The sequence below is a fragment of the Melozone crissalis genome, unplaced genomic scaffold, assembly GCF_028551555.1.
Source record: "Melozone crissalis strain CALT ecotype California unplaced genomic scaffold, PUWL_Pcris_2 ptg000029l_1, whole genome shotgun sequence".
Lineage (NCBI taxonomy): Eukaryota > Metazoa > Chordata > Aves > Passeriformes > Passerellidae > Melozone > Melozone crissalis.
In genome coordinates this window covers 8,889,491-8,911,345 of record NW_026535807.1, presented here as the reverse complement: position 1 = coordinate 8,911,345, position 21,855 = coordinate 8,889,491, and the positions used below count along the sequence as shown (strand labels likewise).

At 53.8% G+C, this 21,855-nt stretch overlaps 4 protein-coding genes across 4 annotated transcripts in view; 1 reads left to right on the top strand and 3 right to left on the bottom strand.

Annotated features, from left to right (window-relative positions):
- The window catches only part of NDUFAF3 (NADH:ubiquinone oxidoreductase complex assembly factor 3), a 13,327-nt gene extending 9,831 nt beyond the window's left edge, over positions 1–3,496 (bottom strand). Inside the window, exon 1 of the mRNA XM_054280772.1 lies at positions 3,472–3,496. The gene's annotated coding sequence lies outside the window, so the exon portion shown is untranslated. The remainder of the gene's footprint in view (positions 1–3,471) is intronic.
- WDR6 (WD repeat domain 6) overlaps positions 1–3,792 on the bottom strand; it is a 4,945-nt gene extending 1,153 nt beyond the window's left edge. The window contains exons 1-5 of the mRNA XM_054281198.1: positions 3,540–3,792; positions 1,056–3,471; positions 689–784; positions 377–493; positions 69–187 (exon numbers count right to left, since the gene is read on the bottom strand). Of these exons, the coding sequence (XP_054137173.1) occupies positions 69–187; positions 377–493; positions 689–784; positions 1,056–3,471; positions 3,540–3,792 (3,001 nt within the window). The remainder of the gene's footprint in view (positions 1–68; positions 188–376; positions 494–688; positions 785–1,055; positions 3,472–3,539) is intronic.
- On the bottom strand, positions 3,726–21,855 carry P4HTM (prolyl 4-hydroxylase, transmembrane). The gene is made up of 9 exons (XM_054280754.1): positions 21,607–21,855; positions 21,455–21,536; positions 11,427–11,617; positions 10,310–10,406; positions 8,161–8,323; positions 6,380–6,565; positions 5,880–5,970; positions 5,311–5,434; positions 3,726–4,030 (listed from the first exon to the last, which is right to left on the bottom strand). The coding sequence occupies exons 1-9, from the start codon at positions 21,853–21,855 to the stop codon at positions 3,801–3,803; spliced, it is 1,413 nt and encodes a 470-aa protein (XP_054136729.1). The 3' UTR covers positions 3,726–3,800.
- On the top strand, positions 11,624–17,948 carry LOC128939666 (secreted frizzled-related protein 5-like). The gene is made up of 4 exons (XM_054280775.1): positions 11,624–14,070; positions 14,893–15,065; positions 15,999–16,088; positions 17,254–17,948. Exons 1-4 carry the CDS (start codon positions 13,745–13,747, stop codon positions 17,586–17,588), a joined length of 924 nt encoding a protein of 307 aa, XP_054136750.1. The 5' UTR covers positions 11,624–13,744; the 3' UTR covers positions 17,589–17,948.

The window sequence follows — 21,855 nt, the reverse complement described above, 5'->3', positions numbered from 1 at the left end:
GCTGGGTCAGGAGAGCAATGCTCACCTTGTCAGAGGGAGCACAAGAGCTGCTGGGCAGCAGCACTCACCCAGGGGCTGCATCTCTCCCTCTCCTTGGTGCAGGGCGTCTGCTGCATCCGTGATGGGGCCGGTGATGTCCCAAAAGGCAATGCTGCCATCAGTGGCTGCGCTGCACAGGAGGTGCCTCCTAGAATGGGGGGTGTAGAGGGAGTCTCTGGCTGCAGCCCTGGGGGTCCCCACTGGACCGTGGGAGTGGCAGAGCAGCCCCCAGGGATTAACTTCTCCCTTCCCTCTGCCTGCTGAGCTGCCAGCACTCTGCAAGGACAGACATTTCTCCCCAGAGCCCATCGACTGCAGCCCAGCATTCAGGGCTCACCTCTCTCCTCCTGCCCCTGTGTGCAGGAACGCTTCCACCTTCAGCACACAGCGCTGGTGGTGAAATGACTCTGCCACCAGCACCAACTTCCGAGCAGCCTCCAGCAGCCCAAAGATCCTGTAATGGAGCAGAGGCCAGTTGGCTGTGGGAGAGTAGGAGCTTCTGGCTCCACTGCCCCATTTCTCACCATGCCCTGTCTTATGGCCAGCTCAGAGCAGGCCACATCCCATGGCAGCAGCCTCCTGTTTTGAGCCTGCTCTGCTGCCATCACCAGCTCCATTCTCCCTGCCAGGCCCCATGATGGCTCCTCACCGGACTGATCCATCGCTGCAGGCAGCAGCCAGGAATTTCCAGGGTGTTGGCAGCTGCTTGGTGCTCGTCCCAGGCACAACTGACAGGGACATGTACCTGCAGCAAAGACACAACATTCACCAACACCTCTGTGGCCCCATGGAGGTGGGTGGCCCAGGAGAGCAGCCCTGAGCCTTTCCCTAACACCAAAAGCCCCTTGAGACCCACAGGACACTGTACACCAGGAATCACACACGAAGCCACGCTGGCCCTGTCTGAACCTGCAGCTGCACAGAGCAGGTATTCCAGTGGAGGCCCCTGCAGCTTCCAACACCCTCCCACACTGTGATCACTACTAATCCTGCCTTGGGCAGTCCCTGATCATCACCTCGTCTCTGGGTCCATCTTGACAAGCTTGTGCCTGTTCTTCTTCTTCTCCCAGTGCTTGTCCAGCCGGTGGGAGGCCACGTGCATGACCTGGCAGGCCACAGCACTCTGAGCCGCCGTGTCCCCAGTGCACAGCAGCCGGTAGCACTCGATCTGTGCACGGCCACCTGCAGAGAAGAGCAGGGCAGACAAGCCCTCATCACCAAGACCCTCATCTCCAGGTCCCATGGCGAACGCCAACGTCCTCACACTGGAAATGTGGTCACTGAGGCGGGCAAGGGGCACAGCTGCCCGAGAGTTCCCACTGAGCACCAGGATGCAGGTCGTGGTGTCCTCACTGCCGGTGACAAACACGTTAACGGTGGCACGGCCGGGCACCTGCAGGGCCCCCAGGCGCCGCACGCAGGTGATCTCCCGCCCGTGCAGGGATTCCAGCAGCACCTGCTGCTCGCAGGGCTCGGCCTCACGGTGGTACAGCATCACATCCCCAGACTTGATAAAGGCAAACACCTCGGCCGAGGGGCTGCTGCAGTAGCTCCAGGAGCGGTGCCCGCCCCCGCAGGGGATGCAGTGCATGTTCTCGCCGGTCCTGCTGCTCCACACCACGAAGTTGTCAGCGTGAAAGCCCAGCACAAGCAGGTCCCCATCCGAGGTGAAGTGCAGCTCCTCAATCCATTGCAGCCCTTTGCAGGGCCTGTGCTTCTGCAGGACCTCCAGCTGCTGGTCCCTCAGGTGGAGCTGGCGGTAGACACCATCCCGGCCCGTGCTGTAAATGTAGCCCTTGTGGATGGTCACCGAGGTAACTCCTGTCTTCCCGTGGAGTCCAAAGAGCACTGACAGCGGGGACTCAAGAGGAAGAGCGTCTTTGTGCAAAAAGCAAGAGGGCTCCAGCTCATTGCTGGAGTCCTCAACAACGGGGTCAGTGCCACCATTGACAATGCTGTTGCTTTCTGCAGCCCACCCCGAGGAGCTGCTGCAAGGAAAGAGGAGGAGGGAGCCCCGGCGGTCCCCACAGACCAGGAGCCCTTCCTGGGGCAAGAAGGCGGCACAGGTGTGCCAGCGCTGCTTGCAGGGGGGCAGCAGGTACCGACCCATGAGCCGCACCCAGGGAGCCTGCCCGGGGCGGTGGGTGACATCCAGCCAGAGCATCTCCCCGTCGGGACCAGAGGCCAGAAGAGCAGCAGCGGTGTCGGGGAGCAGCCCAGGACGGAGAGCCCAGCTCAGCCCGTGCACGGCCCCCTCGAACAGCGTGAGCTCGGTGGCGGCCCCGGGGCGGCTCAAGGCGAAAACGAGGAGGCGCCCGTCGCCGCCGGCCACGGCGCAGAGCGTCTCGTCCCATCCGTGCAGCGGGGCGGCCGCCAGCACGGCGCGGGGCCCGCTGGCGGCGGGGTGCAGCACCGGCGTCCAGCAACCCTGAGCCACCTCGAATGCCGCCAGCCCGCCCGCCTCGTCCAGCACCAGCACCCGCTGCGGCCCCACCAGCAGCACGGCCCGCGGCCGCTCCCGGGCCCCCAGCGCTGCAACCGCAGGGATCGCCGCAGTAGCCTCCCGCCGGGGCTGCCACAGCCGGACGCCGCCGTCGTCGCCGCCCGTGGCCAGGCGGCCGCCGGCGGGGCGCAGGGCCAGGGCGCGCAGGGCCCCGCGGTGCCCGCGCCGCGCCCGCCGCACGGTGCCGCCGCCGCCCCACTCTAGGCAGGCGCCGTCCTCCCCGGCGCTGACCGGGAGCGGCCCCCGCAGCACCACGGCGGCCACTCGCGCCCCGTGCCCGTAGCACACCAGCAGGCAGGTACCGGCCCCGTCCCCGCCGCCCAACTCGCCCACGGCCCACAGCCGCACGCTGCGGTCTTCGGAGGCGGAGGCGAGCAGTCCCCGCGACGCCGCGTAGCAGAGCGCCAGCACCGCGCCCCGGTGCCCGCGCAGCTGACGGTGCGGGGCCTCGGCCGCCGCCGCCCGCCACACCACCACGTTCCCCATCGCCGTGCCGGCCGCCAGCGCCAGCCGCCCCCAGCTCACCCCCGCCAGAACGGCGCAGCGCAGCGCCCCGGCCCCGCCACAGCTCGCCTGCCGCAGCCAGCGCCCGCCGCCCCACCACTCGTAGAGCGCCACGGTCCCGCCGCCCAGCGCCAGCGCCAGCCGTCCGCCCGCCGCCCACCGCGCCTCCCACACCCGCGTCCGGAGCTCGCGCGCGGCCCCGCCGCCGCACGCCGCCAGCAGCGACCCAGCGCCCGCTCCGCCGCGCCGCACCGCCAGCACTGCCAGCCAGCGCCCGCCGAACACCGCTACTCGCGCCGCCGGCCCGGGCCCCGGCTCGGTCCGCAGCCCCTGCACGCTGGCCTCACGCAGCACGCTCCGCCGGCCCGCCGCCGCCGCCGGCCCGCCGCCGCTCAGCCGAAACGCCACCACCTCCGGGCCTGTACCTGCGGGACACCGCGTCAGCAGCTGCCGCTGGCCCCGCCGCCCGCCCCGGTCCGGTCCCGGCGCTCACCTGCCAGCAGCACATCCCCCGCGAACTCCAGCGCGGTCACCGGGGCCACCAGAGCCACCGACTCCATCTTGGTCGCACCAACCCCGCCCCCGCCCCCTCCTCCGCCCATTGGCCGGTCCCGCCGCCCCGCCCCGAGCACGCGGAGGCGCCGCCCGTGTCTCTCACGCTTTATTGGCGCGCGACGCGGCCCCGCCGCGCACTCGGCTCCGGCTCCGCCCCCCCGCGCTGCGCGGGAAAAGGGCACGCGCGGCATTGCCGCCGCTACAGCTCCAGGTGCACCCCGCTGTAGGCCTTGTCCACTGTCCACTCCCCCGGGGCTCCGGCCCCGGGCCCCGCCTCGGACCCCGCTAAGCGCTCCATCTCCTGCTGGAACTGCTGCTGCCGCCGGCGGTTGGGGTCCACGTTGATCCAGTTGTTGGCAATCCACTTGGTGCCTTGGGTGACCAGGCAGCCCCCGTGCAGAGCGAAGTCGTCCAGCTCCCCTACCCAGCCTGCGGAGAAGAGCCCCGTTAGACGGTGGCACAGGAAGGCAGACACAGCTGGGACCACACAGGAACACACGGCCAGCAAACACCGATGCTGTCTCTCCTGCCTGCACTACCTGCTTGGATTTGAGCTCAGATACATCTTCCAGCAGTTACTTTTCCTTGCATCCCTCCATCTTAGTGCCATCTTACCCTAGCGCCTACAAGGAGTTCATCAGGGCAAGCTCCCTGAGTGCAAAATGCCCACTGCCTCCATCTCTCCACTCAGCACACGTGGCTCTCACAATCCGGATCACAGCCTGTCTTTCTCAGCTCTCTTGGAAAAAGGAAGGCTGGCATAGAAGAGATGGGTTCTGCCACTAAAAAGCCTGAGGAAGCCAGAGGCTTGCAGCCATTTTAGAGATTGCATTTCAGCAGTCTTAAATGATCTGTTTACAATGATCCTATCATTTTTCTGTGGCAGACTTACATCAGCAGCCACTTTCCATTTAGGAACAAATTGCTCGTAAAAACACAACAGGGCTCTTCTAGTAGGAGAGCGACAATTCTTGCTATTATCACCCAACACGCCAAACACTGGTCTTGTGACCTCCTCTGTGGATTTTCTAGAGATGGAAACATGGGCTGCTCTCAGGGGACCTGGGGCATTACACTCCTTCCTCCAACCAAAGCTCAAAATCTGCCATGGAAACCCTCTGGAGCCAAACTCACCAGCAGCCCTGAAGATTCATGTTCATTCCCAGCGTGTCAGGGAAAACCACACTGCGCTTCATGACAAAAACAGCCCAAGGACACATTGTGGGGCTGTGGCTGAGCTACAAAGCAGGCACTGGCCCCAAGCATGGCATGGGGTGGCCCATGTGTCCTCATGCTGCAGAGCTGATGGTCGTGCCTTTGTCTACCTCCCCTCCCCACCCCTTTGGGCAACACCACATCAGTGACACATTCTGAATTGCAGACCAAGTTCCAGCAGGAGTTTCAGCTTGCACAGTGGGATGGAAGGCAGCTGGTGATGGCGAGTGCAGCCAAGGTCTTTGTTTGCTAGCTAGTCCCGTCCCCCAAAGACATCAGGAGCCACTGACCTACTGCCTGTAAACAAAGGCCTTTCAGAGTCAGGAAGCTCCTACTCAGCTGTTGACAAAAAGACTCTACAGTTCCCACTAGCAGGCAGCTACCACCCTTTTTCTGGCTGCTCTTTGAGCTCCCAGCTGCAGCAAGGAGATGATGGCTGTCACCTACTGCAATCCCACCCCTCCCAGGAGCCCAGTTTTGAAGTGAGCCTGTACCTTCTCCATCTGACAGGTAGTTGTACCAGAAGACAGCAGTGCCTTGCTGAGGTTTCACTCGCAAATTGCCCTTGTCACAGTTTTTCCGAGTATCTCGCAGGTCAATGTCGTTCTGGATCAAAGACTGGACAGAAACCACAGGGAAGATGTCACAAACAGGGCTGGAACAAGGCACACGCACTGGGATACCCCTGCCCCTCACCCTTGTCTGAGTGTTCCACAGGATAGCTTAAGGTTGATGCAGGAGCTTTCATAACCCACCTGGAGCAGCCAGTTTCAGGCCCCAGGAGGTTCATAACCCATTTCTGAGCAGCTGCCATTTCTTAACACTTTACCTGACACCTCACACCTCTGAGCAGGGAGAGCTGAGCTGTCAAAGCTCTGTGCCTCCTCCCCTGTCCTCAGAGGAAAAAGACTGTAAGTGGAACATGGTCTCCCCAATGCTCTAGCTGCAAATGCTAATGCACACCAACCTAACACACCAGACCCCTTCTGCAGCCACAATGAATAAAGACATTCCAAGAGGGACTCAGAATCCCCAGGGGTAACACATAGGGAGGTTCATTTACCATCTCTTCGTAGGTCCTGTTATCAGCAATAGGAAAGACTGTTTCACCTCCCCCAGTCACGTTGTTCAGGTAGAACAGCACGGTCACATACCTGCAAGACAGAGACTGTCAGGAGACACACCTGGAGCAGGAGGAGATGCACAGGAGCTCCCCATGCCAAGCTGCTCCACCATAAATAAAGTGGCTCCTCCAAGACATCACACTGCACATGATTTACACCATCAGCTTTTCTCCAAGAGTAACACAAGGACAACAAAGAAAACCCCTGCCCAGAGTAATGAGTGTGCTTGTAGGCTCTGCTGGGGCAGGCCCATCCACTCCACCTTCCTTGCATGGACCCAGGTGGGATTTGCCCCCATCCCCTTTAAAACCCCTTCATGCCTGTGATGTCCTGAGCTGGTTTGTAAGCCCACAACCCGAGCACTGAGTCCCAGGCGAGATGAGGTGAGGTGAAATGGCTCCTCACAGCCCTTGTCAAAGGTGCTCAGGGCAGAGCTTACCGGCAGGAGGTCTCAAAGGGAGCGCTTTCATTGGCAACAAGCTTGGTGTGGCTGCAGGCAGTCTCGGGGAACACGGGGCCGCTGTCCATGTGGGCGTGGTAGTGCCCTCCCTGGTCGTAGCGCACAACCTGCAGGGGCTCGCTGTGCTCCACGATCTCGGGGGGCAAGCGAGTGAGGCGCATTACCCTGGGGAAGAGCAGAGCTGCTGAGTGCAAAGCCACCCTCACCCCAGGCAGCCACTACTCCCAAGCAGTGAATAAACCCAGAGAAAGAGAACCCCCTTCCCAAAAGACCGGAGAGACGGATGGGCTGCAGCGAGCATGCCAAGAGACAGCCAGGTCCTTACTCATCTGTTGGACCATCAGCATCGGCTCAGAAAACCCTCATCAAGGTTAATAAAAAACCAAAACAAAACTGAAGGCAGCATGTCTAGCAGGACTGCTCTCAGGAAGACTTTGCTTGCTCAGCAAGATCCCTTCTGTGCATGTCCCTGGAGCCTTCATGTGCCATCTCATCACTTCTCTGGACTCCTGCACACCACCTACAGACCTCAGGGACAGTCAGCAAAGCACAGGACTCCTGCTGAGAGTGAACGAGAGACTAGCTCTAGGAACAGTCTTGTCACCTAACTCACCTTTCCCTGTTGCCTTTGCAGCAGCCTCCCCCAGGGCAGAGGGGCACTGGAAGTGATCAAGGAGACCGGAGCCCTCCTGCTCTGGGATTTTTCCACTGCTACATCTGAGATCATCCCCAAGGCAAGCAGGTACGTCTTGAGACCTGCCAAAGAACACTCAGAGCTCTGAGAATCCGGACTGGTGAAGCCCTTGGGGCAGGTGCAAGGACAATGTGGCACCTGGGCAGGATGGCAAAGCCCCTGCAGGCGCTGCCTGGTCCCAGGAGGACCAACAACCTCCTCCACATCCTCCTGACAGTGGCCAACTGCAGAGCGTGCGAGCAGAATGCCGATGCCTGTGTGTGCTGGCTAGCTGGCACAGAGAAGGTGACAGCCACAGTCTGCTCTAATCAAGGCAATATGTGACCCCATTTTCCCACTGGAATGCACTGAAGAAAAGGAGAGGCCAACAGCTGTTTTTCAGGCCTCAGGACAGATTTTACCCACCCACGCTCTGGGTGAGGACCAGCACCACAAGAACAAGTGAGTCTTCAGCCAATTATCTGAAACTCACTACAGCTACATGATCTGGCCTTTGTGCTGGGCTTCAGCTCTTCCCAGTACCAAATCTGAGATGAAGGGAAAGGTAAGAGGTTCTCCCATCTGCCCTACAATATGTGTGCTTGGAGGATTAAACTACCTTGACTAATTTAAGGTGAAGTCGTGCTTTTTAAAAAGTCAGCTCTGAACAGCAAAGACAGATTTCAGTGAAATGCATGAGTAACTAAAGCAAATGACAGTAACTGCTGGCACCCAGACAGCATTGGAACCGGGCAGTTTCTCCCAGTAAGCTCAGTTACTAATTAGAATGAATGATTTCATATACTGCCAAATCTCCCTGGTTTTATAGGGCTGTTCCCAAAAGTGAATGGAGATGCTGAAAGGCTCGATTTTTTCTTTTTCCCTTTCCACAGGACAATGCAAATTCTTCTTCTAATGAAAACCTCCTCTCTCCATTTTGTGTCTGTGTTCATTGCTCTTTATACTCCAAGGACTTTTCACACAATTAGGAAGTGTGAATATTAGCAACTGCCACTGCCTCTCCCAGCACACAGGTGATGCTTGTGCCTACCCAAACCCAGCCTCCCCTCAGCTCCCCGGCCCTTACCTTTGCCGAATGGCTCTCATGACCTGGTGTGCCCCCTCGCCCTGGTACAGCCAGGTGTGCTGGCTGTTGCGCACCAAGTCGCTCATCTTCACTTTCTGGCTTCCCATGTACTTGTGGAAATCACGGATATTCAACTGCTTGAACTCCTCCAAACTTAGCACACCTATGGGAACACAGGAAAGGCCACCTGACTCTGGTGCAGGTAACAGTTCTTGCATCCTGTACTCGGAGAACCACCAGCTGAGGGCACTGCAGAAACTGCCTTCCTCACACAGACCCAGTCAGGGCTCACTGTGCGGCACAGGCTGCCCCCCTCCTGCCCCTGATCATGGGCTACAGCAGTGCTCCTGCCTGCAGCAGGGGACACAGAGCAACCTGCCACAGTGAACTGTGCAGGGTCAGAACTGGGACAGGCAAAACACCGTTTTAAACTTAAAAAAGCGCCTGAAACCCACAAATCAATATATCAAAAGAGAGAAACAGACACTACAGTTCTGATATGCGCAAGATAATCCGTGCTACCCAATGTCTCAAGGCTTATTATTTAGATATTTAAATCAACATGTTTAAGGACAGAGTGGGACCTCAGACCACATTTTCTATATGATCTTGCAGGGTAATTAAGAAAAACCCAAACCCAAAACAAGCAGTACATTCTCTTGCATTTGTGTAACTGCAAAACATAAATGAGGAATGCATGACAGTATGGTCTTGCGTAAATAGAAATAACAGAAAAGCAAGAGGTATAAAGCAGTTTCTCCTGAAACAGGTATTTCTTGTTTGCACTCAGCTGGAATCAGCAAGAGGTGGACTCTTTCTCAGCTTCAGGAAAATCCTCACGTTTGTTGTTTCCTCCTTCTGGAGAAGGGAAGCCTTGCACAGGTCCCTGATAGCAGCAAGCAGTGCACTGCCCTGGGCTGGCTGCACACACCATGGGCTGGGAGAGGAGCTCACTCAGGCAGCAAACCCAGTGCTGCTGGGTGCCAGCTCTGCTCCCTGGCCATGAGCACCCCCTGGCAGGAGGAAGGACCAGCCACAAGGGTAAGTCAGGGACAGTTCCTCATGTGCCACATCCTCAGGTCATGACCAAACGATCCACTGTCATTATTCCTAGTGTCTCACTGTCTGCACTTCCCCTGACTCCCCACAGTCTTTGATGATGCAGTGCCACATCCAGGTTGTGACCTGGTCTCTCAGTGTCATGTACCAATCTAACAACAGAGGGAAGCAGCACACTGGAAGCAAGGTCCTGCCAATAGCCCTTTAACAGGACCTTTCATTTGTTAATGTCCAGAATGGTGGAAAAGCCACTGAGGACTCAGTCAGACCCATGCCAAGAATGCCACCAGCCTGGAGGAGAGTTGCACAGGGTGCCCTCCGGATATTTATGCTTTCACACTGCTACTGCTTCAACTCCAAAGCAGCTCCTCCTGGGCAGCTCTCAATGCCAGGTCACTGGAAGAGACTGTGCATTCACTTAATTTGATTAGGAAATGGAGTGCTGCTTAATTGAGGCCACTCTAATTAGAGCAGCAGAGGTTAGAGTGTATGTCCGGACCAGCAGGAGCCCTTGGGAGGCCGGGGGCAGGAGGGGCAGAAGTGGCCTCATGGAATACAGAGAGGTTGCAGTGGCAGAAAGGGGGGCCAGCCCCAAAGGCTGACAGACAAGATCACCCCCAGCTCCACTTATTCCACTCTCCCCTCACAGTGACATGGGCCTCTTGGCCTGCTGTGAAAGTCTCCCTGAAAACGGGGGAGCATACAATGTGTGTCTGAACACCTGCATTCCAGGTAACAAAAGCTCTGTATCAGAAGATCCTAAGATCCTGTTACAGCAGGGCATGAACCAAGGCAGGTCTGACAGGGGAAAGGGAGTGCAGAGTTGTGGTCTGGTCCTGCTCCAGCAAGATCCAAGCCCAGGCAGTGGGACCAGTTAGCCACTAGAGTGGTGATGCAGGAGTGCTGCAGTAAGGGGGTTACCCTGCATGTACTTCCCTGAGAAGGTGTCTAGGGCAGGGCTACTTCCCTTCAAAGAATTCAGCCAGAAAAAAAGGCCTGGGCAGGGACACAGGTCTTGCTCTCCCCCATATGGCTGTGCAAGGTGTCCAAGGTGCTGAGGGTGAAGGGATTCCCACGGAGCTGCTCTTACCATTCCCATCAGGATCAGCTTTGACTGCTGTGTACATCTCCCGGATGTTCTCAGGGGTCATCCACCTGCCGTTTCCAAGTCGGGTATGGGTCAACACCTGAAATTCATAAATGGATCAAAAAAACCCACTGGTTTCTTGCACTCCTGAGACCCTACAGATTCCCTGTGGGAGGCCTGGTGGGATCTCTTCCACAGCACATCAGCCAGACAGGCATCAGCACATTTCTGCAGAAAGACGATTGCAGTGAGAATCATCTGGCAGAAAGTGTTGCTGATGAGTGCTGTTATTTCCAGTTTAGGTCATGGCAAATGACTGCTGGAACTTGGTTAACCAGCCCTGGGGTGGAGAGAGCACAGCCTTCTCTTGAAGGGAAAGTAAAGCTATTGATGATAATATTGATGAGTGAATGCTTTTACTTGTCCAAGGTAAGGGCTTGGAACAAAATTCTTCCCTTCAACATGTACAGAGAGATACAGAAGCCTGAACAGCTCTCAGCAGGCTCTGACCTTGAGAGAAAGGAGCCTTGCCCTGGGCTGTCACTGGCACAGCTCCCCATACTCCACAGCACTCATGGTGCACAGGATGGTTCAGACTCCCAGCTTCACCTGGAATGGGAGCCTGAGGAGGGACACGCTTGAACTGTCAGTACCTGCCCTGATGCATCCTGCCATACAGGGCAAGGGTGCTGAAGAGCTGTGGACAGGAGGCTTATTATTGTCCTTGGCTCATCTATAGGGGTGGCTTTGCTGGGGCTTGTGAATTCACACAGTGAGTTCCCCACAAAGCAGCCTGCGTGACAAACTCACTTCCCAGGACACACACAGCAAGAGGCAACAACCCACAGCACAGGAACATTTTATCCAGCATATTCACATCACACATGTCCTGCCAAGGACTGTTGCTGCCTCCCAATAGCATGACAGCTGCTGCACATTGCCCAGAAACTTCCATTCTGAAGGCCAGCACAAATTCTGAGGCATTAAAATGAAGCAAATTGTGATTGGTACATTCTGGGCTCTGGCCCCACCCAAGCACATGAGTAACCAAGAGAGCATCTGATGAGGGGATGTGCCAGAGGGTCTCCAGCACACCTTCCCCAGTCTGCCCACACTCTACCTCTTTGAGCTGCAGCTGCCCGTCCTGATTGTGATCCAGCAGATTGAAAATGTCCATCTGGCTGATTTCAATCATTTCCATGGCTTCCTCATAGTCCTCTGTTGGTAGAATCTGGCTCTTCTGTAGTCCCTTTAGCTTTGCCAGATGGACAATGAGCTTGCACTCCTCCTCTGTCAGGAAGTCAGGGATTTCTGCAGCAAAAGTGTGAGCAGGAACAGAGACTGAGGAACTGTTACAGTGGGATCCCATGCTGGTAGCAGGACTCTCAGGAAACAAATCAAAATAGGTAGGGGGAAAATTTAGGAACTAAGTTTGGGACTTTTAAAAACATCCACCCTTCTAGCAAAAGGGCTCTCAAAGAGCATACACCACACACCTGAGCTGCTGGAGGCAAGTATTTTTATAGCAGCAGTTCCTGAATGCTTGGATCCTGGGGTCAAGCCCTTAAACTCTCTCACAGATACCACAATGGACAAAGGAGTGAACAAACACCTGCATATCTCTGCATATTACCATTTCAAAGGTGCCATGTGGATCACAGTCTGGGAACTGCTGCTTTACAGGAAGGGAGGCCAAAAATCATTACAGTGGGCGGTGGTGATGGCCAGGGTTCCAGACTTCCTCGCTCTCATGTGGGGAGGAAGGCACTTTGCACAAAACCAAATCCCTTTCAGGGGAACATGGCACAGTGCTCTATTATACAACTCAAACAGAAAGGGGAAAAATTCTAACTTACTCCCACTCATTCTCTTGAGTCTCCCACTAAAAATGGTCTTCAAATGCAATGTTAAAGAGGAAAATACTGAATGTGGATGATGCCAAACTCCATACCCAGGTATCTCCAGCTTTCCTTTGCAGCACAAACCCAGCAGCGAACTGGCAATTCCACAATCCCAAGCAAATTAAAGTGCAGAAAAATCCACTGACGGCCATGAGGCTAGGAGACTTCTAGCTGCTTGGTACACTGGGCATGCACTTGGACAGCACTGGCAAGGTCCCATTCCAGAGCACAGTTACACTGTGGCCCAGGAGGTTCAGAGGATCCTCCTGGCTGCTGTCTGTCACAGCTATGGTGACCCTGGTATGAGCTGCTGAGACTTTTGAAAAGGGAAAGGAAAACCACCCATACAGGACAGGTTAAGTGCTCCTAGACCCAAGGTCCTGCTCTCCAAATTGCAGCTCCCTAGAGCTCCTGCAGGTATGTGCCAAGGACATGTTATAGATCAACTACAGCAGCAGTCCTCAAATGGAGGGGAAAATTAATTACTTTCATGACCTGAAATCAACCCTATCGGCTCAAGCTGTCAATAAGCAGTTGGCTTCCTGCTAAGCACAGACCAGAACCAGCCCTGTAGAAAATGAGCTGTTCCTGGGAAGCCCCAGGAACACAATGCAGCCAGCTGTATCCATAACACACTCCAAGGAAACAATTTCTGCCACAGGCAGCACAGGGTCCTTGTGCCAGAGGATGCTTCAGAGCTGGAGCTTCTACTGACCAGTTTGAACCTCATGGCACAGCACCAGGTCCACATGAACCATGTGCACTGGCAACCAACACCCCCAGTATTTCAGGTTCCCCAAACTGGGCTACAATAATGATGGCTGACAGAACCTTAATTACATGCTGGAGGAAGGACAACTCCATTCTTCAGTGGCAGTAAGGGGATTTCAGAATGAAGCAGGAATTCTGTTAACTGGAAAGTGTGTGGTCATGCAGCTTGCAAGGTGAGGGGGTTTCCAGCTGAGTGCTGCCAAATCTGTCTGCAAACAACTTGGCTCCACAGCTGCAAATTAGTTCCTCTCTGCCCCCAGCTCTCCCAAACAGTTAACTTGTGGCTGTGAGACCATCCTATCTCCCTGCCTGCTCAACAATAGATCCAGCTAAACAAATGCCTCCTAATTGACTTTAAGCAACACTTGATTGCTTTTACAAAAAACAAAAGAGAGGAAAACATTACGGTTTATGAAATAATGACTAATCCTGGAGCAAGAGAAAGGGGATGGGTTGGAGCACTGGTGTCAAACAGAGATTCAATCTTGGCTGAAAGAGCCCCAAGACACATGGGCCAAGTCATTCACCCCTCCCCAACTGCCCTCATTTCCACACCTGCTGATCTAAGCCAAACCCCTGCTAAAATACAAACAATCGGGGCCTCTGGCAAATGAAAATTGGAGCATTGTCTTCCCCATGAGGGCTCTGAAAGGGCCGCACTTAATGAGGATGGATTGACAAAGAGGTGGCTGGTAGGCTATAAAAGGCATTCCACAGGCAGGAGCAGCTCAGTGCAGGGTGTGCTGTTGGTTCACTTGCTCCAAGCATGGTCAGGTCCCTTGGCAGGCACCCCTGGAGCTTGGGTGGCCCGTGGCTGCTGGGTGTCCTGGCCCGCCTGCTGCTCTGGGGCTCTCCAGGTGCCCGGGGGAGCTACCTGAGGAGATCCTCCAGCTGCATGCCCATCCCCCAGAGCATGGCCCTCTGCTATGACATCGGCTACTCCGACATGAGGATCCCCAACCTGCTGGAGCATGAGACCATGACAGAAGTCATCCAGCAGTCTTCCAGCTGGCTGCCCCTGCTAGCCAGGGAGTGCCACCCAGACGCTAGGATTTTCCTCTGCTCCCTCTTTGCACCCATCTGTTTGGACAGGTAAGATGCTTTTATGAGTTATTTCAGTGTAACAGGTAACTCCCTGCAGGAGCACGACTCCGTGTGCCTCCCGAGAGAAAATGCATTCGATGTGATCTGTGCAGTCCCCAACAAGCAGTGCTGCTGCTCTCGGCAAGGGACAATTGGATTACTCAGCAGGGATCATCCTTCTGAAAGCAAAACATGAGCATTTCACATCACAGGAGCAGAAATATGTTCCCTCCTTGGGTTCTGCTCTCTCACCCCAGGCACTGCTGCCATATGCCCTGGCCAGCCCCTCATACACTGCAGTGGCTGCTGGCACACACCAGCTCCACCTCCCATCTCCTGTGCAGCCCCTCACCCCAGCTCCTGCCCTGAACATATGGTTCTCAGTTTCCCAACAGTTCCAGCAGCAGAAAGAAATCCCCAGTTTTGAGGTACAGCTCTCAAAGTACAGAGCTGCTAAGGAAATTTGGTGTTTAATCAGGTGCCTTTAAAGATAAGCAGTCTTTGCACAACTAGAGAAGACCCATAAGGTGGAGGGCTCCTGGCAGCTTGCCCTATCCCTCTTGTCCTCAAAAATTCCTTGCTTGCCTCCTGGACATGAATGTTCAAAAAAAAAAAAAAAAGTCAAAGATCCCCACACTGCCTGCTAACCCTTCTCACAGCCCTGTGCAGCAGCAGCGGTGTTAGGGCTCGACCCTCAGCCCCCGGGCAGGCACACGGAGGCGCTGAATGCCCATCCCCTCCCCAGGCTCACCTGAATGCCCATCCCCTCCCCAGGCTCACCTGAATGCCCATCCCCTCCCCAGGCTCATCCGAATGCCATCCCCTCCCCAGGCTCATCTTCCCCTGCCGCAGCCTCTGCGAGGCCGTCAAGAGAAGCTGCGCGCCCGTCATGGCTTGTTACGGCTACCCCTGGCCCGAAATCCTCAACTGCAACAAGTTCCCTGCAGACCATGAGCTGTGCATTGCAGCAGTGTCCGTGGATGAAAATTCCTCAAGCAGGAGAAGTAAGAGGTTTTTTGCTTCATGTATTTTCCCATATATAACACTGAAAGCTCAAAAGGATGATCCTATGACTTGTTTCTATTCTGCATATTTGTTTCTATTCTGCATATTTCTGGTTTTAAGCTGTATTTAAAAAAAAATACAGATTCTAGTTTTGTTCTCTCTGGGAACCGTGTATAGAAAATTAGCATAACATTGGCTGTGGCTTGTTCCTCTCTCTGCTCTATTCATTCTCTCCCTGGGTGCCATCAGACCCCGCAGGGTTTGGGGCAGGGGGGAGGAAAGGCTGCAAAGCCTCCAGCCCAGGCACAGTGGGAGAGCTCATGGAGTGCAGACTCCCAGCAGTGAGTGAGATGTGCTTCCAGTGCAGCTATGGAGCTGCAGCCCAGATCTTTCAGCTATGTCTAGGGCTTAAAAGCATGCAAAAAGAAATTGTAAGCCTTCTCTCTAAACATTGGAAACACCATGAAGGGACATGAGCCTCTGCAGACATGAGTTACACTGGAAAAAAGTCTGTCTGAAGGACTCAATTAACACCCAGATCCTGATGAACACTGGGGGAGATTCAAGAGCAGTTAAGGGGAGAACAGACATTTCAACATCATTTCAGCATCACTGGATGGAGTCCGGCCATACCACTGGTTTTGCTGTTTCATCCAAATTAGGAGATCTTCACTACGCATTTTCACTGCTGCTTTAACATGTAGCAACACACACAAGCCTGAACAAAGCACTGACAAGCAGTGTTTGCCTTCACAGGAAGGAGAGTCTAACATTTCCCACCTTGCCTGTCTGAGGTACCTCTCCAGGGCCTGGGTAGCTCAGGAAGAAGCATCACTAAGAAACAGCAAGCCACCACTTGCAGATCCCAAAATTTCATTGTGCCTTTTCCAGTGAAGCTTGACAAGGGTGTTATAACCTCATTTGTGTTGCAGCAGTGCCCCGAGCCAGCTGCCAGGACTGTGAGCTTGAGGAGGCCAGCACTGCCAGGGAGATCCTGGAAAGCCTCTGTGCAAATGATTTTGGTGAGTACACTCCTTTTTCTCTCAACTGCCACCACTCCCTCCAGCAGCCAAGCAGTGCCATGGACAGAAAATAGCTTTGCCATAACACACTGACTTGGAGAAACTGCAACTTTTACAGCAGATCCCAGGGATTTTCAGTATCCACCTTACCTGTGAGGTTCCAGGAGGACCCAGCTCCTGGCAGCACTGAAAGTGAAGATCTGATTTATTTCTGTGGGCTCTGGTTTGGTTTTGGTCTGTGAGTGCTAAAAACAAGCAGTACTCTGGTTTTCCCTTGCAGACAAACATTTCAATCAATGCCTATAAGAATCTTTAGCAAATTCCATGCCAGCTATTTCAAACTTTAATAGTGTTGTTCTAGCATTGTGACTCTCCCGCTCCTAGCCCAAGCAAGCAGCAGCACTGGTGCTGCTCAATCACATGGCAGAAAGTTTTCAAGATACTGTCCTGAATTCAGGCACACATACAGAAAAATAAAGATATTTTTCAGTAAGAAAGGTTACAAATCCTGAGCAGCTGTCAGTCATGTAACTTCCTGAAATCCCTGCTCAGAGAAAAGTAATTTGCACAAGACCAGGACTGATGCATCTGCTTGCTTGTGCCCATGATTCCTCCAGGGTTTCTGCAGTGGTATATCTTTGCCACTGATACACCTTTGCTGCTCTTAGAAGGGACATGGATTGAGAAGGAGAAGGAGGCCTTTTCTCCCAAGTAACAAGAGGAAACTGCTTCAAGTTGCAATGGAGAGGTTCAGATTGGGTAATAGGAAAAATTTCTTCACCAAACAAATTATCAAGCATTGGAACAGGCTGCCCAGGGAAGGGCTTGAGTCACCACCCCTGAAGGTATTTGAAAGACATGTGGTTGTGGGCACTTGAGGACATGGTTTAGTGGTGAACTGGGCAGTGCTGGGTCAGTGGTTGAACTTGATCTCTGAGGTACTTTCCAACCTAAATAATTCTGTGATTCTAAGAACAGTGTTCAGCACTGGAGACTAACCTCAAATGAGAACTTTTAGAAGTTCACTGCAATTGGAAAAGCTTGGACAGATACTTCCCCACACTACAGAGACAGCAGAGAAGCCTTGGGCTGGCTCCATGTCTTGAAGTAGGAGAGAGCTATGAAGAGTAAACAGAACTCACAGCTCTTTTTCCAACCCCTGCAGCAGTGAAAATCCGAATCCTGAGGAGGAACACCACCACCACCATCTCAGACTTCGACCTGGACCCCTCCAAAGTGGAGGTGCTGAAGCACGGCCCGCTGCTCAGAACTGAAATCCCTGCCAGGCTCCAGCAGTGGCTGGACATAGATGCCACCTGCGCCCACAACATCATGCGAGGCACCCAGGCAGGGGTCTTCGTTGTCAGTGGTGACGTGCAGAGTGACAAAGTGGTGGTGAACAAGGCCTATGCCTGGCAGAAGAGGAACAGGAACCTGCACCAGGCAGTGAGGAGGTGGAAGCATCACCGCTGCCCCGAACAGGTGGGATGGAAGGTCTGAAAAAGCTCAGCTACAGCAACAAGAAACTGCTCCCCTCCCTATGGCTAGAAAACTCCTTTCCCTGGCAGGTGGTGTTTTGGAGATGTACAGTGATATTTCTAGGTGATTTGAAGCAGTCATAGTGCACAGATAGGGCTTCACTAGATCCCTGTTTTACCAAGACAGAGCTTAAGGATGCAGGTTTAACATGTTCCTCTCACAATGCTCTGTAGATCCAGGATGTGCTATGTTCAGCTTTGCATAGGATCCAACATCACAACAAAACTATGCAGGTGAGGACAAACTAGAAGAAACCTTTAATAACAGTTCCTTCTAGTTCTCATTATCTAGTTCTCATTATTCAGATTCATTATTTGACCCCGAGACATTGATGCTGTCCAAGTGCCTGCTTATTTTCTGTCCAGAGATTACATGAAAGTGTCCCTGACTGTGAAATGATACTTTGTTATGTAATGGAGCAAATATTTTACTCTTGAACAGTCTGAGGTAAATTAATGGGGAGAGGAACCCACCCTGGCTATGCCCAGCCCTTTAAAAACTGCATGCTGAACTCTGCTCTTGAGTCAGGCTGTCCCTTCAGCTTCCTGCACTGAGAGCAGATGAGCACCCACACAAGCAAAAAGAAACAATCATTCTCAAGCAGGAAAGGCACAGAGCAGACAGCTGAGAGTTTCTACATAACAGGAAAAAAACTGTTTTTCAACATCAGAAATTCAGTGTGGATCAGAAGATTCTGGTAACTGGGGATATCACAAGAACCTTGAGAAAAGCAGAGCACGAGTGAGACATCAGCTGTTCAAAGCTCTGCTCTGGTGTGAACAGCAGCTTTGCTCGGGATTGGGAGGTGATTTCCAGCCCAAGCACAGTAGGATATTGCAGTTTTGATATGGGAGCAGGGGAGAAACCTTTCACAGCTGCCTGGCCTTCCATCTGTACATAAGGAAGATAGAAAATATGGGAAAAATATGGGAAAACTCAGTCTCTCTGCAGCTATCTCACTCAAGCAGGACTGTCACTCCCTGCAGGGGCACACACTGTGCTCCAGACCACAGAGCAGAAAACAGCAAACCCCCAAATGAGGAAACAAGTGGGATTTCTACAGCCTAACAAAGCACCGTCCATGGAAAGTTTTCTATATTGGTTGAAACCAATGGCTGAAATAAAAAACCAAAACAAGTGGAAAAACCAGCCTTTGGGAGGAATGCTTTCTGCCCTGCTGGTGACGCTGTGCAGAGACAGCCAGTCTGCTTGGGGACACATCGGTCTGCTGGGGACACATCGCCTCCCCGTGTTCACAGGGCACACACACACACATTGTCCCCGTGTTCACAGGGCACACACACACACTGTCCCCATGTTCACAGGCACACACACACATTGTCCCCATGTTCACAGGCACACACACACACTGTCCCCGTGTTCACAGGCACACACACACATTGTCCCTGTGTTCACAGGGCACACACACACACTGTCCCCGTGTTCACAGAGCACACACACACACTGTCCCCATGTTCACAGGCACACACACACACTGTCCCCGTGTTCACAGGACACACACACACACTGTCCCCATGTTCACAGGCACACACACACACTGTCCCCGTGTTCACAGGCACACACACACATTGTCCCTGTGTTCACAGGGCACACACACACACTGTCCCCGTGTTCACAGGGCACACACACACATTGTCCCTGTGTTCACAGGGCACACCAGCAACCCTGAGGGCTCCTCCTCTCACTGGTGCGGGCTGGAATGAGTGCTCAGACACACACAGTGCAATTCAGCTGCGCCCTGATATTTGTGCAGTGCTTACTCCTCTTCCCCGAGGCTCAGAAGAAAAACACAGTCAAATTTCCTATTTTTATTCCTCTCCACTGTCTTGTCTTAGAAACTGCTGCCCAATCCACTGATTCTGCTGTCAGGTGGTCCCTGCAACGGCAGTATCTTCTGAACAGACTGCGTTTGGAAAACAAAACACATAAAAGCTCTGAAGGTTGAAAAGGCTTTGTCTGATTTGTTTTCCATTAGTAGGGTTATTTGATTACGAGAGTTTCCCAACTGAAAACTGCACAGATGGTCTGATTTACAAGCTTTAGAAACGATGCCTTGTAGCCAGAGGGAGGAAAATAGGGCAGGGATTTTTTCATAGCTCTATAAAATATGCTTGGGTTCCATGCAGATGTGACTTACCCACCACTAAAAACCAAACCTAAAGTTCCCCTACGGTGCCCAGCCCATGCTCTGAAGCCCAGAGAACACATTAAATCATTCCTGAGTGTCTGCTGCTGTGGTCCCACTGCAGCCTGCTCTGCTGAAAGCTAAGATGACAGATCAGGCACTTTCCTGTTTGCTTAAATTGGCTCTTGTACGCTGCAGCATTTTGTGTTAAATCCCCAGAAACTCAAGAGTCTTTGCTAATGGTTTCTGCAATCACCAAACACAACCAAATTAAAGACACACTTCTACTAATTTAAGTAACAGAGATACAATGAATTAGTTTTTTTAAACTACTTGAATGACATTGGTACTGCTTGCATAGATAGAGAAGTCTCTGGAAGTCTTTTAAAGCCAGAGCTGGCTCCTGGCAGGTTCATCCAGGAGATAAGAATTGTCTTGCAACTTGCAGTTTCTAAATAAGGGACTCCTTATCAGAGGACAAAGGAGAACAGACTCATGGCATCTCAAATGGAGAATGTCTGTCACTGTCTGTGATGGCATCCTCAGGGAGCAAAGCATCCCTCAAAACCAATGGAGGTGCTGGAACAAGAAGCTAAAAACTGCAGGATTACTGCTGCTAGAACAAACCTGCCTTTTATCATCTTCAGCACCTTCCTTGGGAGCCAGGACCAACTGTCTCACTTCAGTGGTACTGGAAAGGCAGGGAAAGAGGAAACAGGAGTTATGCTGAGTGAAAACCAGAGCAATTGCCTCAGACTGTGGTTCTGGTAATGACACCAGTTTTGTGATGCTGTGGGGTTATCAGCTCCAGGTTGGTGTGTCTGTTTCGTGAATGTCAGACAGAAATCCACTAAGAAATTCATGGTGAGGTTTTCAGTGTGTATGATTGATTTAGAATCAGAAAAAATCCCTCTATTTATTTTATTGAGAAAGCACCTGAAAGATTCTCTATGCTCTTTTCAGAAATAACAGGTTTTCTCTGACTTTGCAATAGTAGGAATTTTGTAATGATTGACTCCTCCCCCTCAAATTATTTAGCATGTTGTCAGTGACTTTCCAGAACACAGAGTTCAATTAGTGAGACTTGACCAGTGACAGCAAAGCATCACAGAAAGGTAAAGAAGATTTAAAAATATCTGAAAGGCAGATGTTGTGTGGTTGTGTATCAGAGAAGCCAAAAATAGAGATAAATCTAGAACAGGACACAAAATGGTGGAAGAATTTAAATCTATCAAATTTCCTCAGTGCTGAAGCATCAATACTAAATTGTTTTAATAATTTATTAACAAAAGTTTGTCCTTTCCTTGTATTGAGCAGCTTCTTCAAAGTTCTTGCCAGCGATCTGCTGCCTATTCGTAGTATTTTACAGAAACCTGAAAAACCTGGAAAGGTTAATCTTCCAAATTCTTCAAAGTGGGCCATCCAGAACACGTAACCTCTGCCAATTTTGCATCAATATTAACATACCTTGAAGGATACCACACTCTGTTTAGCGCAGCCCCGAGGAGCAGCAGCCCCGGGCGGTGATGCCGACACGCGGGGAGTCATGTTCCCCCGGGTGGGTGTAAGGCAGCGGCGGTGTCAGACACGCACGCAGCCCCCGCCCCGCCGGCAGGGCGGAAACCCCCGGTACCGGCGTGCCCGGGTCCGGCAGCGCTGCCCCGGCGGGGCCGGTACTCACCGAACAGGAGCGGCTTGAGGCTGAGGGTGCGCACGGCGTGGGCCCTGCCGGGCACCAGCTCCACCCGCTGCGTGTGGCCCACCTGCGGGGAGAGCAGCGGTCAGCGCCCGGCGCTCGGCGGCCCCGGTCCCGGCCCCCGGTCGCGGCCTTGCCTTGATGCCCTCGAGGCGCGGGAGGGCGCGGGCGGGCGGCGGCGGCGGCGGCGGGGGGGCGGCGGGCGGCCCGCCGGGCTCGCCGGCGCTGAGGTGCACGAAGAGCAGCAGCCCCAGGACGTTGAGGACGTAGAGGTGCGCGAAGACCATGAGGACGAGGAAGTAGGGCCGGGAGCAGACGGGCCGCGGGCGGCCCCCCGGCGGGCCGGGCAGCGGGGGCCCCTCGGCCCGCGCCTCCGCCGCCGCCAT

Bases quoted from the DNA above. Each gene is read 5' to 3' on its own strand.
- P4HTM (XM_054280754.1), bottom strand. From the start codon at position 21,855: ATGGCGGCGGCGGAGGCGCGGGCCGAGGGGCCCCCGCTGCCCGGCCCG. The intron at 10,407-11,426 runs GTAGAGTGTGGG...TATGAATTTCAG, and splicing joins GGCAGCTGCAGCTCAAAGAG to GTGTTGACCCATACCCGACT. The intron at 4,031-5,310 runs GTACAGGCTCAC...TCTTCTCCGCAG, and splicing joins CTACCTGTCAGATGGAGAAG to GCTGGGTAGGGGAGCTGGAC.
- LOC128939666 (XM_054280775.1), top strand. From the start codon at position 13,745: ATGGTCAGGTCCCTTGGCAGGCACCCCTGGAGCTTGGGTGGCCCGTGG. The intron at 15,066-15,998 runs GTAAGAGGTTTT...TTTGTGTTGCAG, and splicing joins AAATTCCTCAAGCAGGAGAA to CAGTGCCCCGAGCCAGCTGC. The intron at 16,089-17,253 runs GTGAGTACACTC...CAACCCCTGCAG, and splicing joins CCTCTGTGCAAATGATTTTG to CAGTGAAAATCCGAATCCTG.